Source organism: Nilaparvata lugens, chromosome X, assembly GCF_014356525.2.
Source record: "Nilaparvata lugens isolate BPH chromosome X, ASM1435652v1, whole genome shotgun sequence".
NCBI classification, from domain to species: domain Eukaryota; kingdom Metazoa; phylum Arthropoda; class Insecta; order Hemiptera; family Delphacidae; genus Nilaparvata; species Nilaparvata lugens.
The window spans coordinates 30,149,363-30,169,155 of NC_052518.1; the positions used below are offsets into that span (position 1 = coordinate 30,149,363).

At 35.9% G+C, this 19,793-nt stretch overlaps 1 protein-coding gene and 1 long non-coding RNA gene across 2 annotated transcripts; one reads left to right on the plus strand and one right to left on the minus strand.

Moving 5' to 3' along the window:
* Window positions 1-1,400: 1,400 nt before the first annotated feature.
* LOC120354952 lies at window positions 1,401-3,325 on the plus strand. The gene is made up of 2 exons (XR_005573331.1): window positions 1,401-1,983; window positions 3,006-3,325. It is a non-coding gene; the product is annotated as an uncharacterized LOC120354952 (long non-coding RNA).
* Window positions 3,326-3,894: 569 nt separating this feature from the next.
* LOC120354953 lies at window positions 3,895-18,116 on the minus strand. Its single transcript, XM_039443142.1, has 2 exons — window positions 18,087-18,116; window positions 3,895-4,680 (listed from the first exon to the last, which is right to left on the minus strand). Coding segments are annotated over exons 1-2 (366 nt in total). The 5' UTR covers window positions 18,088-18,116; the 3' UTR covers window positions 3,895-4,315.
* Between the last annotated feature and the right edge of the window lie 1,677 nt (window positions 18,117-19,793).

Below are 19,793 nucleotides of genomic sequence, written 5' to 3' on the forward strand. Positions count from 1 at the left end.
TGTTATTTCAAGAGAAATATGTTGTACATCTTATTCCATACACCCTTCAACTTCTAGAGTAAGCACTCTCAGACATTTAAGGTATAGTAAATACAATAGGAAGCATCCTTCTATGATAAACTTGTCTTTATCATACCATTTAGGAAGTTCATGATGGTTGAGCTCAACAGCCTGATGCCTATATAAATGCTAATTAGCAAGTTCATATATCCAGTATGGATAAGACAGTATTAGCACAAGAGCTGCACAAGCAAGCTTGTTGGAACTTCCCAACAAGAAAGGTTACAGTCAAAGGTCTTTATGCCTCTATCAAGCTGACCTTGTTGAGATGATACCATATGCTCAACAGAACAAAGGTTATAGATACATAATTACTATTATCAATTGTCTTAGTAAGTTCGCCTTTGCTATACCAATTAAAAGCAAGTCAGCTGATGATGTGGTCAAGGCAATCAGATACAGAAAATAACTCTTTCCTTATTCCTACTGGTGTTATGCTCTAGAACATCTAGCTTGATTCTAATTTCATAATTCAAATCTATGTTGGGGTTCTCAACTTCTTCCTCTATCCAATAGTTTGACACATACAATGCTTCCAGGTTTTCAAACTGTAAAATATATCAACTATTGTTCCTACGGTATACATAGTATAGGAGTTATAAGAAGGGTAGAATTTGTCATTATTGTAATCAAACAGGTATATTGTAGGAACAATAGTTAAGAGTACAAGGCACATCCTGCACTATCAACTCCTATAGTAAATTTCTATTGGAAACATTTATGGATAGACATATAGTGCTAACAAAGTAAAGTATTAGTAAGTTATGATATTATATGATGTTATGAATCGAAATTTATAAATTTATTAGAATAAATGGTTTTCTTTCAATTCAGAACTGGGATGAATCTGAATTTCAGGTTCATGATTTGGGAATTTCTATCAGAATCGATGAATGGGAGAATACAAAAAAGGTACTTGGTAACTTCTATTCCATTTTAATAATTTCAGAAGCCGTACAGAGAACAGTGAGTATATTAAGTTAATATTGGATTATTCAATTTCATTTCAGTATAAGGTCGACGATTTTCATTCATGAATGGAGCTGATATGACAGACAATTCCACTTTAGTCAATATCTTTCAAGTTATATTACAACTTGAATTTCTACTTTTCTCATTCTATCACCCCGGCATCAAATTAATGCAATCGGTAGTTATTATAATGAAATCATATAGAGCTCTAATTTTATACAAAATTGGCATTTCCAATAATGTTTTACTATGTATGGATCTCTCAATTAAGCTTTCCGCATTCAATGCGTGAGTTGTAACAGTAATGCAGCCAAGGTTGCTGGTAATCCTTCCTACAACTTCATGTGACTTTGGAATTTGATACATGGAATGTGAGACTATCAGCAGTAGATTGCTTTTAGCGAAGTGAAGTAATAAGTTTTTATAGAACTAGATAATTTGCACCACATATCCTGTTTCAATATTGATAAGAGTGGAAGGAATAAACACTTCATAATAGAACAAATTCACACCTGGACTAAGAATAGAGTTCGCGGGAAATGATTCACACCGCATATATCCTGCTTTTATTTTTATTAGAGTGGAAGGAATAGAGGAAACATTGTTTTGTGTGAATGAGATAATAGGATGTTTTTCCTAATCATTGAATGGAAAGGATATGCGGTCAAGAAGTGGAGCAATTTTTAGAACAGGAAACCATAAACAGCTTTACTCGCAAACTTATTATTTATAAACTTTTCTCATTGGAAATATACATATTATCTCCTAACGATAAAGTCGGCTTATCCATAAGGAAATATCCCACACAATCCCGTTTTTTTTTTTTTTTTTTTGCATGTTGGGGAGATAAATCTTCTTCAATGTGTTAGAAGCTCTCACACACTCAGTAGTGATGTCACTATACTTAGAGTTGGAAGAACTCCTGAATTGGTTAACATTGATGATGAAGCGGTATGTACTCTATGAGAACTTTTCCTCTATCTATATTCACTTCATTATAAGTATTCAATATTTATGTATAAATATTCATATTTATTTATACATACTTCATTATTAGTAGATGAGAAGTATGGATTTGATACTCTCTCTCTCTCTCTAGTCATGCTCTAGTTAATATAGTCATACCTAATTACATTCAGTCATGCTCAATTACATTTAGTCACGGCCTATTTGATGTTGATTTATAGCAGAAAGAGAGATATGTGAGAGAGAGAGAGAGAGAGAGGCAATCTAGTGACAGATTTAAGTGAAACGAACTTCTGCTAGATTTAAGTGAAACGAACTTCTTACCATCATAAATTCTAGATGTACTTGACAACTAGGATGAGATTTTACCATTCTTTCAATACATATCCAGCAGTAATATTCAAATTCCATCTTTTCCTTTTAAAACTCTTTATGTTGTGTGTGTGTGTATTCAGCACAGTTGAATATTCTTTTAGAAGAATAATAATGAATTCAAAGTTGTCTTCTGAATATATATTTATATAAATTAAATCATTCTCACCAAATCTTACATTCTTAACATAGAACCAATCAAACTGAAAAACATTATGGTAATGCTTTAATAGGATATATCTCCAATGAAAGTTCATTGAAAATTGGTATATCAAAGTTTGTCATTTCTTGTCACAGTTTTCACTCATCTCACAGCACAATGTAGCAATGTTTATAGATAAGGATATACAAGCTTACTGTGAGACAACCTTGAACGTTATCATTACGCACCAATTCTCCTCTTGGTGGATGATTAACATGTTTTAAAATTTCACTTCAGAGACCTTACAAGGAGGAATGCGGTTCCGGTCTATATATTCAAGCCCACCCCACCATTTTGAAACCATATGCTAGTACTGAATATTAATTTGTCTTACCAACTCTACAAGGTTCAATTCATTTTTGCATACTTTGAAATGTAAAATTGGAATGTATTCTATTACTGTTTAATCCATAGTATTTTTCTTTCTTTACAGCTAGCTGAGATTAATAGTATTGGTTTGGAGGAGTGGTTGAGGCGACTGGATGCACCGGTCGCTTCTCCACCACCAGCATCCCCACCAGCAGCATCTCCACCGCCAGCCGTCCAACCACCGGCAGCATCTCCACCACCAGCCATCCAACCACTGGCATCATCCCCACCGGGACTTTATTTGCACTGTATTTTATTCTATATTCCATGTTTCATATCCAATTATTCTGTATGTCTATATCATTCTATATTCGCACTATATATTTTATTCTGTATTTCTATATTCCATGTTTCATATCCAATTATATGATTATTATTATCCAACATTTGTTTTTATTTCACCACCTGTTGATTTAGTATATATAAGAAACAGCTTTAACCAAGCACTAGTCTCAAGATGCATCTCACACCCTGCACTATATGACTATCCATAAATGTTTCTAATAGAAATTTACTATAGGAGTTGATAGTGCAGGATGTGCCTTGTACTCTTAACTATTGTTCCTACAAATACCTGTTTGATTGCAATAATGAGCAATTCTAGCCTTCTTCTAACTCCTATACTATGTATACTTTAACAACTATGTCTAAGCTCATTGCAGCTTGCTGTAAGTGAACAGTGACTGATCAGTGACTGATCAGTGACTGATCAGTGACTGAACAGTGACTGATCAGTTACTGATCAGACTGATCAGTGACTGAACAGTGACTGAACAGTGACTGATCAGACTGATCAGTGACTGTTCAGTGACTGATCAATAACTGAACAGTGACTGAACAGTGACTGATCAGTTACTGATCAGACTGATCAGTAATTGAACTGACTGACTGACCACTGAGTGGACGACCCAATTATGCTATACAGACATGTAACAGGAGGAGTGAGGGTCATTGAGAATATGTCATGTCTGAGCATGGAGTGGGAGTCATTGAAAATATCTATCTTCAATATCATTTTGATCTCTAGAGCAGCATGACCATGTTGATCTAGAGTCTCTCATGGACATCTTGATCCAGTAGGTCTACCATGTACATATTGATCTGGAGTGATAGGCCTCCATGACCATGTAGTGACAGGTCGTGCATGAGCATCTTGAGCTAGAGTCCTTAATGCTGGCGGCCATTGGTCATGTGACAGAGGGAGGTGGAGTGGGGTCGCTCAAAGTAAAGTAAGGTGATTTTTTACCTATATGAATTAATGAAACTCTCAATCAATGGTTAACACATAAAATGAGGTTTATTTCATACATGTTTACATCATTACATGAGAGTTGTTTTAGACAGTGGATCAGCCAATGATGGTTTATTTCTTTATTAAAATATTACAAATGGTAATACATTCGATATTAGCTGATTGGTGTGATGAGGGCTACTACAAAATTGAAGCCGTCTTGGCCTCGGCCGGTGGGATGCCTGGCGGCAGTGGGGCGACCGGTGGTGGTCAGCGGCGGCCGGCAGCGGCTGGCGGCGGCCGGGCGACTGGTGGCGGCCGGACGACAGGTGGGGCGACTGGTGGGGCGACCGGCGGCCGGGCGACTTATGGGGCGACCGGTGGGGCGACCGGTGGCGGCCGGGCGACTGGTGGGGCAACTGGTGGCGGCCGAGCGACAGGTGGGGCAACCAGCGGCAGCCGGACGACTGGCGGTGGGGTGACTGGTAGTGGTGGGCCTGTCTACCCACTACATACAGAAAAAAAAAAGAAAAAAAATATATATATATATCCTCTGGTTCTGTTGATACTGACCTTTAATACTTACCTTTACCGCCTTGGATTTGAGCTTGGAACCTCCAACTTGGGAAGCTGACTTGCTAACCACTACACCATAGAGGATTTATGTTTAAAGACTTCAACTATATAGAATATGATACTTCTTCCGACTTGTGACGATAGTGGGGCGACTGGTGGCGATAGTGGGACGACTGGCGGTGATAGTGGGGCGACTGGCGGCGATAGTGGGGCGACTGGTGGCGATGGTGAAACGACTGGTGGCGATAGTGGGACGACTGGTGGCGATGGTGGGGCGACTGGTGACGGTTGGATGACTGGTTGTGGTTGGATGACTGGTGTTATGGATTGAGGTCCACTTCTGATGAGCAATCCATCAATGATAAGCAAACTCCATCCACTGGAATTTCCTTCGAATTTTGACTCCTCATCCAGTAGGGTCATGCACGCTTGGTTGATGATGTCTGGAAGATTGATGATACTGAAGATGGTGTAGCTTGGAGTTTTGAAGGCAACATTCTGAAACTCTTCTTGTTCGAAGAAGGTCTTATCAAGGGTGCTGTGGAAATATGTTGCCTCCAATACTAGATTGAACTTCATTGCTCCATGTGTCTGCAGTTGCTGACTGATAATGTGGACAATTTTATCCTTCAGACTGCTCAGAAAGGTGTGGAAATCTTTGGCAGGCTCATCCTTGTATGCATTATTGTAGTATAGAGTCGTGAGTCGGGATTTGAATGCCTCCTCCAGGACAACAAACTCATCCACAAAGTTTTCTGTTTGCTGACATCGTACAGCTTTGCTCATCTGGAACAATGCAAAACAATATTGTATTAGTATGGTATGCAGTATTCAACTCTATATATATATATACCTTCATCAACAGATGTGGGGGATGAAGGTGGTGAATCAGTATCAATATCTAGGATCAAGGGTCGAGGATGGAGGGTCATAGATGTTTATGTTCTAGGGGATGATGGTCCAGAGCTGTATGGTGGGGTGGGGTGGGGTGGGGTGGGGATGGGGGAATGTGAATGGGGGTCTAGGATCTACTTTGTGATTATACGGTTTTTAGGTTAGGATGAATTACAACCATGTGAATGGGGTCTAGGATCTACTTTGTGATTATACATTTTTTAGGTTAGGATGAATTACAGCCATCAACTCAAAGAACCTAATTCACAATTAAACTCTTAACTTGTATGTATTGGAACCTAATTCATAATTACACTAGTCATTTTTGACTATGTCATTTACTCTATGTATTGGAACCTAATTCATAATTAAACTTGTCATTTTCGAATTTAATTATCAGTCTCAAACTATCTACTTCAAAATTCTACTCTTTTGAACTTAATTGTTGAATCATGAATATAATATAAATATATATATATATATATATATATATATAACTATAAAATGCATTGGTACTTACTCTTGATGTTGATAAAGATGAAAGTAATCCAAAACCAGTACACTGAAATCACACACACGTACTGGTGGCCCACACACGTACTGACGGCACGACTGCACAAGACACAATTTCCCACTCCTTGCAGAACAACTCCTTTTATACCCCAGTTCAGGATCTGGAGGGAATTTTTTTCCCCTTTTTTCCCTTTTTTCCCATTTATTCCCGATTTTATGTGTTTTTAATTTTTTTTTTTTTTTTTTTTAATTTTTTTTTTTTTTTATTTTTTAATTTTTTTTTTAATTTTTTTTTCAATTTTTTTTTCAATTTTTTTATTTATTTTTTTTTCTTATTTTAGCCTATTTTTTTTTAATTTTTTTTAATTTTTTTTTTTTGGATGACCTTGAGGTTAGGGTGGTTGACCTGGATGACCTTGAGGTTAGGGTGGTTGACCTGGATGACCTTGAGGTTGGGGTGGTTGACCTGGATGACCTTGAGGTTAGGGTGGTTGACCTGGATGACCTTGAGGTTGGGGTTGGTTGACCTGGATGACCTTGAGGTTAGGGTGGTTGACCTGGATGACCTTGAGGTTAGGGTGGTTGACCTGGATGACCTTGAGGTTGAGGTGGTTGACCTGGATGACCTTGAGGTTGGGGGTTGGTTGACCTGGATGACCTTGAGGTTGGGGGTTGGTTGACCTGGATGACCTTGAGGTTGGGGTTGGTTGACCTGGATGACCTTGAGGTTAGGGTGGTTGACCTGGATGACCTTGGGGTGAAGGGCGACTCTGGGACACTTGTGTCCCAGAGTCGTCCTTTTGTATCTACTTAAGTGCAATGGATTTGAGAAACTCCGGATTTGAACAGAAATTACAAGTCAATTTGTATAGAGAGAGAATTGATGAATGTGAAGACACGAATATTTTAACTGATAAGCTGACAAATACTATGAGAAAAACTAGAGAATTTCTAGGAAACGTAAGAGAAAACGAGAAAAGAAAGGTTCCAAGAGAGATTGTTAAGCTATTGGAGAAAAGAAGAAAGCTTAAAAGACTTGGCAGAGACAAAATAGAATTCAGTGAAATTTCGAAACTCATCAGAAAGAAATGGTATGAATGGATAACTGAATTAAAAACAAAGAAGTTAGAAGAGACCTTGGAAATAGCATTAAAGAGTTCAACAGAAAACAACTACTTGGAAAGAACACAATGATTTGTATGAAAGATGAGAGAGGAAATGAAGTGAGATAAATAGAAGGTATACTCGAGATAATTTGCGATTTCTATGAGAATCTGTATAAGAAAGATGAACCAGAAGAATGTAACTCAGAACAAGAAATTGGAGAACATGAATGTAGAAATAAAGAATGTCCACCGATATTGAAGAGTGAGGTAAAGCGCGCAATCGAGCATCTCAAGGAGGGGAAAGCAACAGGCTCTGATAGAATATCAAACGAGGAGTTAAAAGCAGGTGGCGAAAGAGTTATTGAAATAATAACAAAAATATTCAATTTATGCCTTATGAGTGGAAAGATTCCTGAAATATGGCTCAAAGCTAACTTGATATTACTCTTCAAGAAAGGTAATAGAAAGGAAATCAAGAAGTACCGACCAATAAGTCTCCTATCAAATATTTACAAGATATTTTTGGCAGTAATTTCCTACAGGATAGATGGATATTTGACGGCAGCAACTTCAATCAACCAGACCGGATTCAAGAAAAACTTCTCTACGCTGGATAACATCCTAGTCTTACAGGAACTGATAAGGAATACTAATGAATACAAATTTCCACTAGTGCTGCTATTCATTGATTTCGAGAAAGCATTCGATAAAATCAACACTTCTTCCATATTACGAACGCTTGAAGACTTGGGAATTGACAATAAATACCTGGAATTATTCAGATTCATTTACAGAAACATGGAAATTGAATTCAAATTGAGAGGAAAAGGTAGAGTGGTTAAAGTAAATATAGAGGCTTAAGGCAGGGAGATATACCATCAGAAAAAATATTTAATGCAGTTCTAGAAAAATCTCTAGACGAATTACAATGGCAGGAAAAAGGAATCAACATCAATGGGGTGAAATTGAATACATTGAAATTCGCCAATGATATTGTTATTATAGGAAATAGCACCGAAGAAGTATGTAGAATGATGAAGGAAATGATGGACAATGGGGAGAGTTTACTAGAAGAATGGCAATAGGTTGGTCAATGTTCAAGAAATACAGCTATCTCTTCAGATCTAATATTCCCATGGAAAGCAAGAGACGCCTACTTCAAACATGTATTCTACCAGCAATTCTATACGGCTGCGAAACGTGGACTCTCAATGAGAAAATAATCAAGAAACTCAGAACAAGTGTGAGATCGATGGAAAGAATAATGATAGGAGTGAAAAGAATAGATGGGAAAACCAAAATATGGATCAGAAATGAAACAAGAATTGAAGATGTAGGTAGAATGATAATGGAGAGAAAATGGAATTGGGCAGGCCATATCGCAAGGACAACGGATGGAAGATGGGCCAAAACAACACTCGGCTGGCACCCACGCACGCTGAGCAGAAGCAGAGGAAGGCCTCCGTACAGATGGGACGAAGAATTCAGGAGAGTATGCGGCGGAGCGACGTGGCAGAGAGTAGCAAGATAAAGGACGGAATGGGAGAGAATGAAAAACGTATTCAAACAAGTCTGGCTCTAAAAGGATTGAAATGAAGGAGATGAAAGAAATCTTTACTAAACGCACTCGTACAACACTTTATCCTTCTATGGAAAGAGGATAATTATACCCCAGCATCTGCTGATTATTGCCTTTTGAATTGTATATAGCTTTTGATTTTGAAATTTTTTGTAATTGTTTAAGAAAGCAATAAACGGATTATTTATTTATTTATTTATTTTACCACTCGCCAAACCTTTAATAATATTAGCAGTCTCATTAAAGGTTGGCTTCTGTAGACTATTTGAAGTAGTACCTGCCTCTCTCTTTAAAGAGAAAAGCCTGATTTGAGGCTCGATTTTACTTCTGGCATCTATCCTCCTCCCAAATTCGGCATCCTTTTGCTTAGGATGTTGCAGGCTGTTCAGCAAACTAAGCAAACTATCAACTTTACTTTCCACAAGCCTGAATTTTTCATGATTAAATTTATTGTGCTCAGTACATCTTGAGCTCTACCAAGTTTGAGTGAAATCTTTTCATTATTCCCTACATTCCCTCCCATTAAGACCTTTGTCTGTTCAATGAGAGGAAGGAGTGCATTTGTTGTATCTTCTACATTGTGACTACCGGACGAGCTACTTGGATTAAAAATTGTACAGCAGGCATGAATATGTTTACAAATATTCATTTTTATAACGTTATCAGTGCAGCATGTGCACTTATAGCAATGAATGCAAATGCTGGCCACTTCAAGCAGGCCTCTTGGCGAGAATCCTGACATTTACTCACGACATAGGTCCCTCTGCCAGTAGATGATGCAACCATCCACTCTTCTCCCTCTTTGACTACTGTGCAATCAGTAGGAGGTACACCTTCACTAGCTTTGTGGGAGGCGTTCACTTGCAGTGATCTTGTCGTAGGGGAATGTTTGGCGAGCTTGATCAAACGTTTGAACAAATGATCTCGAGCTTTTTTCATCACAGCATCGATCGTTTTGTCCAAACGTTTGACCTTCTTCCCTTCAAGATAAACATGTTTCAGTGTTCTGTGGAATGATTCCAAATACATGTTTGTATTTATACCTATGCCAGCTCGATAACAATAGGCCCACTGATGTGGTCGGCTGGCATAGTATTTTAGGAAGTACTCCCCAAACTCTGTAGTGTCTTTGGTCGGTCATAAGATCTGTCACAGTTTGTTCAAGCAGAGTTTGGAATTGAGTTTCGTCCAAAATCTGCATGATCACTTTCAAAGTTTTGTAAACTATTGATTTCTTATTTGCCCCCCCCCTTTTACCTTTGATACATTCCTCTGCCAACTTCTATCCACGTGCCATAAACATAGCAGTTTATGTTCAGGAGCACCCATCACCTGACACCAGGCATTATAAAATGCTGGAGCGTCATCAGACATGAACGTGTTGCATGATATTGTCCCTACCCTATCTTTTATTTTTTGAAAAACAATGTCATTTGTTCTCATCATCCTTGTTTGAGAAACAAAATGCTACGGGGCATCCAGCTCCATTCTAGAGGAGCATTCCTACAGCGAGCCTCGCGTCCCCTGCTTTAAGGCTCGATGCACATTTGCGACGCTAGCTAGTTACGTTTTTACGAGTGGAGCGACTCTCTGCCGGCAGCCGATTTCAGTTCAGTGCACACTTGTGCGTATCGACAGTGTGTCTCACTGTCGAGCGACGTCAATTTGTACTCAACAATTTTCGCGGCTTGGGCAACTTGGTCATTAATCGTGATATAAAAGTTCTGATTTCGAATTTTCAAAGTTTTTTGTAATACCGGATGTCAGAGCAATTATAAAAATCACAATTATTAAAGGGATCAATTATTATTCATCGGCAGTAATAAATAAATTAATTGGTTGATAACTAATATAGAGATAATACAAATGAAGAGCAAAAAGTACAGCTTTTTCAAAAATACCTTTTACTTCTTTTTAAAATACAATAAACCTCTACATTATAGAACCATTAAAATCATTTGAAAGCACTATAAATTCCAGGACTTACTCCCATCTCCAGGTGAAAATTCAAAATAAATGAATATCAGTGCTGACTTGAAAATTATAATATGAACACTATACCATTAAAAACCTTTTGTTATGTTTTTATAATCAACAAATGAACATTGTTTTAATCTTGAATCAGTCAATATACTGATGTTCATTTATTTCGAATTTGTACCTGTAGACGGGATAGAGAATGTCCCTAAATGTATAGTGCTTTAAATTTTCAATTGTTCTATAATCATCCAAAGAACGTTATTGTTTGTTTCTATATTTATTAATTTACAGCATATATACAGTACATTAAATTTATATACACAGCATTTATAGAAGAAGTATTCTATTTGCCTCCAGAATATAGCATGAGATGAAAGACCACCAATAATTCCGTTTCTGAAGAGACGTCCCAAACCACAGGATGCTTCTGGACTGCACTTATTAAACCTCAGTATCTACATTAAAATACATTTTAGAAATTTTAGATACAATTCTAAGAGCTCTGTTTCCACTAATTGCCAAGCACAAACTGATGCACTATGTTTGTGGATGTGAATTTGTACTGTACATGCTTTTTGTTAAATAATAGAATAGTTGTTGAATAGGTAGCTAATTTGGGAATTTTGTGAATTTCTAAACATTATCCCTCTAACCAGTATTGATATTCTAACCAGTTTTTACTGGTTTGATTGTACTCCACTCAAGTTTGAAGTAGTGAATCTCAAATATTTCATTATCACTACAATATTACCTGAACATAGGTGAGTCCGTTTTTGAGAGCCAAGTCCTTTTTCTCGGATCAATTAGGATAGGGGTTCTTCCTCCTTTAGTATTTTTATACTACACTACTAATACTAGAGAAAGAAGAATACTAGAGAGAGAGAGAGAGAAGAATACTTTAGTATTATGTGTTGTTGAGTAGAAAGTTCACCTAATCATAATATAGTTATGACATTGGAGGAAAAACTAGGCTGAGCCTGTACTATTTCTCTCCAAAAATCTTGAAAGAATGTTTATGTTGCCCAAAGGTTATGTATGATCTGGATGAAAAGAGCCTTCCTCCATAGTCGTTCCTCCTTTAGTTCTTCCTCCTAAACTTAGAAATTTAGATGAACGATTATAGAGCAGTGGACTTTGGTAATAAATTGTTTTAACAACCAAAAAAGTATTATGGTATATGTAGTACAAGAATACTGTACAGTACTCACACAAATTTAGCACATGCTAAATCACAAGCATAACAATGACTCACAATTGTGACAAACTGACTGAGAATAAACTTATTTTGAATGAAGCATGCATTACCAAGAATTGTTGGATTTCAACGCAAACATCAATCTAGCCGACTGCTAGCCGACATTCGTAGGTTGGTATTTACTGTATATTATATTATTTTAAAATATCTATTGTTCCAATTAGATCAAAGATCCTATATTTCATAATAATAATCAGAGGAAACAGAAATACAAAGTATGAATGAAGTCAACTAACAATGAGAACATAAAAAATCATGGGAAACTACTCAGACCTCTACTATTATTATTGAATAATAGTTCTTAGAATTTAATTCAGAGAAAGATGTTAGGTTTTTGAAGTAGAGAATGAAACGCGGCTTGCCCGCCATGACGTAAAGAAAGTGGCGGCTGGCATGCGTCAGCAGAGCATCGGCAAACCGAGAGCGGGCGTGCGACCCTGTAATGTGCACTGCTCCGTCCGGAACCCATATACTTCGGGTAGCCGTCTAGTTGTCACCCCGACTTCTTGACACCTGGTGATTTTGGCCATGGGTGACTACTTGTACCCTCATAAAAATATGCCATTGCCGTCAAGTTGTCCCCCCGACTACTTGACACCTACTGGACCAAAGGTGCCAACTAGTCATGACCATAAACGACAACTTGACACCTCGCACCCTCGCGTCAGGGTGTCCCCTCGACTAGTTGACACCTCCTTAGAAAGGAGACAAGTAGACGGGGATGGCTCACGTTCACATGACACCTTGCACGCTGGCGTCAAGTTGTCACCCCGACTACTTGTCACCTACAGAGCATGGCCTAAGAGTTGATACTAATTATTATCTTAAGGTGAAAACATCTTAGTTTTATTGTAGGCACTTGTCGAACAGATTAAAAATGATGATCACAAATTCCATTCCTGGAAAAAGTTTAGTGAGGAACACTAAGTGAGTATAGAAAGGAACACTAATATACTTTTATCTAGAATAGTCTGCCAAAAATTGAATGTCCATAACAATTGTTATTTGTTGTTCAATATACAGAAATAAATCCATGTAATTGAATGAATATTGTATTGCAAAACTTATCTACTATTATATTTATGCCATTAACAAATATTAAGCTCAGTGTCACAGTATTGATACTATATCATTCATAGTCATATTATTTTTACTAAATTTCCATTCTCTGTTTATCAATCATTTTTGACATAATTTTACCAATAATCTATTCAGAGAATCAGGTTATTCATTGTGCATGAATCTATTCTGATATTACAGAGAGCTTCAGTATCTAGTATGTTATGGCATTATAGAAAACTAATAATAAACATATGGGATGAATAAACAGTAATCGACTGAGAAGTGAAGGCTTTGTTCCAAATGGAGCCTTTGGCATTTGTCTGTCTGTCTTTGCAATAATTATGCCTAAACCAAGGCCGGGCTATAGTCGTATAATTCAAATGTATCAACATTATAGCTCGGCTAAGCCTTGTTTGATTATAATGAATTATCAATTTGTAATGCATTCTGAATAGCCTCTCATTTTTTATAGGAGAGCTGATTCACTAATTCATTCTGTAAAACCTTTTTTAGTTAAGCTTTTAAATCAAATTTGACAACTTATGATGGAAATGACATCTTTTATGAATCAATTCATAGTAGCCAAATACTTTTTATTGTGAATCTGCAATAATTGTGGTGTTTTTTTATTTTATATTACAATGTTTTAAATGTATACTGTACCACGCAGAATCGAAACATGTTCAATTATTTTGAAGTAAGGTAAGTCAAGATTTCAGTACAAACTACACCTATGTTCCTGATTGGATAACACATATGCCCAGTTGCACAGAAGTATGTTGAATCTTAAACATGATATGGAGTGGCCGTAGTCGATTGGACTAGATGCTGGCTCTATGATTCAGAGGTCCGGGTTCAAATCCATTGAGGACATAAACACGGGTTTGTAATCCCATCGACAAAACAAAATCACCTATATTGGTGATTTACTCCAGTCCAGTGTCAGCCAGTGCATGTTTTGAACATTATCAGATTTTATTTGACCGACTTGGTAGATCCTAGCATTAATAATTATTAGTGTTATAATTATATAATTATTATTAACACTCAAAGATTTTCGTCAGAGTTGGAAACATATTTTATGTTTTGGTGAGTCTCCCTTTTTCTTCTACCCTACATCATACTTCAAACATAAATCGTATTAGCATTACAAAGCATTCAACTAGTTTGAAAAAATCATATGGCTTTTGTCAACATTACTGTATTAATTCATCAATGTTCATGGTCTATTCTGAATCCTTTAGAACTATCATAACATAAAGTAAAAATATTCTGAGAATATTATTTCTTAGTGAGCACCTAGGGCCTATAAGGAAGCTATATTCCAATCACTGCAATCCATATGGTAGCCTACAGTAGTTTTCCACAAATAATTATCAGTGAGAAGTCAATGGTATTCGAGTTTTATAAGTATATAAATAATAACATTGGTATTACCAGTTTTGTCCAAATACTTATTTTCAACTAGAGCCATTGATAATAACTTAATCATTTAAATTAATTAAACAGTTGGTGTAGAGTTGATAGCTATGGTACTATTGCTGTCTGTTGAAACCAGGACTGGAAGCAGCTCCAAGCACCCAAAAAAAGACAATTCTTTTGTCTTGACATATACGGAGGGAGCTGTGGGAGGGAGGGTGGCAAGGACTTTGACTTTGAAGCATTGGTCAAAGTTCTTGTTGTGCTCAGAGCCATGGGTAGGGATCGGTAGGGAAGTATTATTTTAAAGTGTCTTATTTAATGTATTATTTTAAAGTTTTCATATATACCTGGTCTATATATATATATAGATGTACCCGGTTGATAATTTACCATATTCATCTATCCACGAATTTTTGAAAGTTAATATATATATACCGTATATATATAGCAAGTATATATATATATATATATTATATATATATATATATATATATATATATATATATATATATATATATATATATATATATACTTGCTGACGTTTCGCCATTATCCCAAATGACATATTTGGAGCGCAGTTAAAGCTACACTGACTCCTGTGCTTCGATATTCTTCCTCAAGGTCGAAGGGAGTACCTCCTCCCCTCTCCTACTCTTCCATGTGCTCAGCCTGGCGAGTAAAAGATAATTATTAAATATTCAGAGTAGAACTTCCTAAAATATATAACATTGATACCAATTGAGTAAACTTATTATACATTGCCCATAACTTATGTAGTAATAGTTCTTGTAATAACAATTGACTACATGATAAAGAGAATTTAATTCCCATTTTCAATAGGTGAAAAGGTCTTATTCATTTTTATTGGAAATTATTCATCTTGGTAGTCAAAAAGATTACATCTAATCTTTGGTTATTTACAATAATAAATTTAAAAATGATTCTATAGGTACTAATAAATTCAATTAGAATTCATGATTAATGCAGTGTTGATAATATACTAATAAGTTTCATTAACTATTATAATTCAATAATAATACTTTGTTTTAATTATAATATAGTAATCAATAATATCGATTGATAATGATTCAACTATATTAATAATGGAAATTCAATCATATTTTACACGAAATATTTATCCTTAATTACAATCTTCCTATCAGATAATTATTGAGTAAACATATTTTATGATAAAAAATGAAAAATATGTGTCAGTGAATGATATTTGATCAATTATGTATAGAATAATATTCAATAATACAACTTTAAATTAAACTTCATTACATATATAATAAAAGTTCCTGAAAAATATTTATTCTTGATTGAAAGGAATCCTCTTTGTAGAGAAATACGTATAAATAAACATGGCAATGTATTGTGTGTACATAAAAAAACAAGAATAGTCTAATATAGATATAAGTATACATTTATAGTACGAATAATTATGTAATAAATCAATCAAATCAGACAAAAATCCTTAACAATTTTTATTAAAAATGAAAAAAGCGATTTTATTTTAATTAATCAATCTTGTGGTGTTGATTGTGAAAACTATACATAATTTCAATCCTTCAACTCCACCATCTGAATGGCAGGCTTCTATTGAGATTTTTGGATAATCAGTAGCATGTGAATCTTCAGTAACAAGTATAATAATGCCAAAGTGATTATTCCTAACCAAGCATAAATAAAATAGAATGCCATGGAAGTGGAATTAAAAATATCATGCCAACTGTTTGGTAGTGTTACTTTTTCGATAAATCTGGAGCTATATTATTATGAATAAACAGAGTTGGTACAGTAACATTCCAGTCATCTTTTAAAATATCTGAGAAATTATCAAAATGCGGATTGTTATGGGGCTGGAAGGAATCTATTTTTAGTGATTTAATATTTAGCCAGTGAAGAGATAAAAAATGTTGGATTTTGGGAATGATTGGTGCACGGGAGTCACAAGGAAAGGTTGTTCTAATTAATGTCTTATTTTTGTACTGTAGCTCACAGCTGCACGGGATAGATATATGTAGAGTTCCTGGAAGATTTGTAGATAATATGTGATCTTCCCTTTCTTCACATTTAATTGTGGTTCCTGGCTGGTTGTTTATTACATAGAACTCCGTCGGCGATACTTCTGTAATCTCAATATTATCTGTGCTGCTTGTACAGGAGAACACACAAAACTGTTGTAGCTGCTGAAGAGTTGATGACGCTACTAAATGTTCTGTACACTTTTTCCCGAATGTTGTTGTCTAGGTAGATAGCAAAGCGTTGTTGTTTGTACTGGACAAAGCTCCAATTGCTTCCCAGTTAGAACTTGAATAGTGTCTTCGCTTTTCGCTATTATCATTTCATCTCTGGGTAGCCAACATGATTGATTTTTCCAGAATAGCGGGGTTGGAATGTATTTAAATAATGTGAAGTTGGATGTTTTTGTAATGAATGGAACTTTCAGTGTGATTGACACATCCTCCTCTGTTATTTTACATGTCGTTATTGGTAGGTCGTTATCGGTAGAAAGACTTTATCTGCTTGAAGTAGAGTCATCTGCGCCGTTGGAAAGTTCATTTTGTAGCTGAGTGGCACAGAAGCTTGATAAACGTGTACATGAGGGATTGGTTGGAGAATAACTCCTGAAAACACCTTGACAGCTGCCGTTTCCATGAACAATATTATCAAAGACATTAGGGAAACAATATTGAAAAATAAATTGAATGTGGAACGATACCGTTATACTGTTGATGTCCATCCTAACTTGCCATGGTGTGAATGGAGAACCAGGGGATGTCCATCCACGGGCCAGCTCGGTCTGTCTCAGGAGGTAGGCGATGAAAAAGTGTGAGAAATTATTCAGAAGAAAAGTGGAAAGCTTTTTCCACTAGCTGGCTGGAGGGGAGACTAAAATGCTATAGCCCCACTTCTACCTCTCCTCAGCGTTTTTACTGTCAGCCAAAACTGTCTGATCAGCTTTTAGTTTTTAAAGTTGGAAAAAATTATTTCTCTTCTTAAAGAAGGAACTGATGTTTGGTGGTTTGTCGAACCTTGTGGTTCATGACAATATACTATCTTACATAAGATGTAAAGAGTTCTACTGTACTTATTGGGAGCTGGTTGGGGCTTCACAATATTTTAAGTATAGAGGGTTCAATTCTCTATCTACTGCTATGCTGTGTGAATTAAGAGTTGGTGTGTGTCTGTGTGACAAAGAGAGAGAGATTGATTGATTGATTTTATTAATGGTGTGCTAGGTCTCGACAGACCCATTGCACAAAAACAGCATTACAAACTATACATCCAGATAATTAAACAAAATAAACGATAGTAACATGAACAAAATTAATGCAATTAAGAAAAAGAGAAAGTAGTAGATAATTGGAACATGACAGATTAATTGTTATAATTATTAAAAGATAGCAGAAAGCTCTATCCAGGAGGAAGAGAGAATAGAGAAAAATAAGGGGACAGGAAGAAGAGATGAAGAATAAGAGTAAAACATATATAAAAAGAAACTACAAATGAAGCACAATTACTTTTAAGTGGCGTTGAAATATCTGTCAATGAAACTGCACTTCAGCGGACCTCAAAAAGCTTACTGAATTTACATCTGTCAGAGAGAAAGAGAGAGTGTGTGTATATGTGTGTGTGTGTGTGTAGAGAGTGTGTATGTGTGTGATAGATAAGATAACAATAAGGAGGAAATGGAAGTGAAAATGGTCAGAGTTGAATTCATATTCAACTCTTTTCATATTCATAGTTGATTTTTGATTTTCTGATTTCATATTTAGATTCATCTTTTCAAAGTTTAAAATTTAAAAATGTTCATGTTTAGACCTAAACTTTTAAGTGTTCAAACACTCCTAAAAACCTTTCCCTTTGTGAGCAAAAAAAATATTATCTTATTAACCTAGTACGTTTTCACTATGATAATTTCAATTTCATTTATTGCCAATTAGAATATTCAAAATCTATACATAATAATAATGGAAAGCTATATAAAAAACAGCCATAACTCCCTTGTTTTCGGGTATTTTCGAAAATGGGACTAAACCTTTTATGAATTGGGGGTAGCTGAATTCAAATCTGAAATCAAAATTCCTCTATCTCCATTTTTGGACGATTTAGATTTTGGTGGAGAGGATAGCCTTGAAAAGGAGGGCAGGCCGAGCTCGCGTTGCTTACTACTACTAGTGTGTAGTGATTTTGCGACAGTATATATACAGTACGGAAACTTGGCTATACACTGACGCCAAAATCCGCCATCTTGTTAGGAAGCGCCGCATTGTACTGTAATAGCAACGTTAGTAGACAAAAGGTTGATCACTCACAGGTGTAAGAATCGATGTGGGGGGGGGAACGCCAGCGTGACGTCACGTGTAGTAAAAATGTAATGGAGTAACCACACTGAGCATACAGTTTATTCACTGTATCTTCAAATAAATCGTCGTTTATTGCCCTCAAGATTGACCTAGAACTTGACAATTCTCCATACTTATAGCGAATTATTCACCAATTCTGATTATGTTGTTAAATATTCCAAGTTCATTAAACTTATATGAATAAAATGAAGTTGAAAGTTTTTCAAGAATCTAAAAACGTGACACGAAAAAGTTAATAAGCTGTTGTAAAATCTGACAAAGCATTTATTGGAACGGTTCCACTTGTTACTCGTTCCGCTACTACGTAGACATCATGTCGTCATTTTGTCTGTCTGCGCTGACCAGTGACGTCACAGTCGGTTCTAAGACACTGCTCTAGTCAAGTTGGTTTTCTATCCTTTTATTCGTATTTTTTCGTCGGATTATTTGCCGTTGCAATTTTAATATTTATACTATTCGATTTTTTGGAATTTTATCTTGTCTTTAGGCATCTTACTTTCTAGATATTTATTACTTTTTCACCATGCGGTTGCAAACGCTTTACCTACGTTTCAAACACATCCGGCATCTTGCTTCTTTCATCGAGCATTGTAGCGTCTTTTTGTCTTTTGCAATGGTTCCTAGTCAATAGTGCATTTTACACTGTCGGTCTAAACCTTTTATCCATTTTCATTGGACCTACGAAACGTTTTTAAAAGTGAATTATTCTTTCGAATTAATTCGTTTATTCTATTCTTCAATTGTGATTCAATTATTCATCGATTGCTTCGTATATTTACTCCGTTAAACCTTTGATAAACTTTGTCAAAAATTGCAACCTCGTGTGAGCGTTCATCACTATTTATTTGATCTACAGAACGT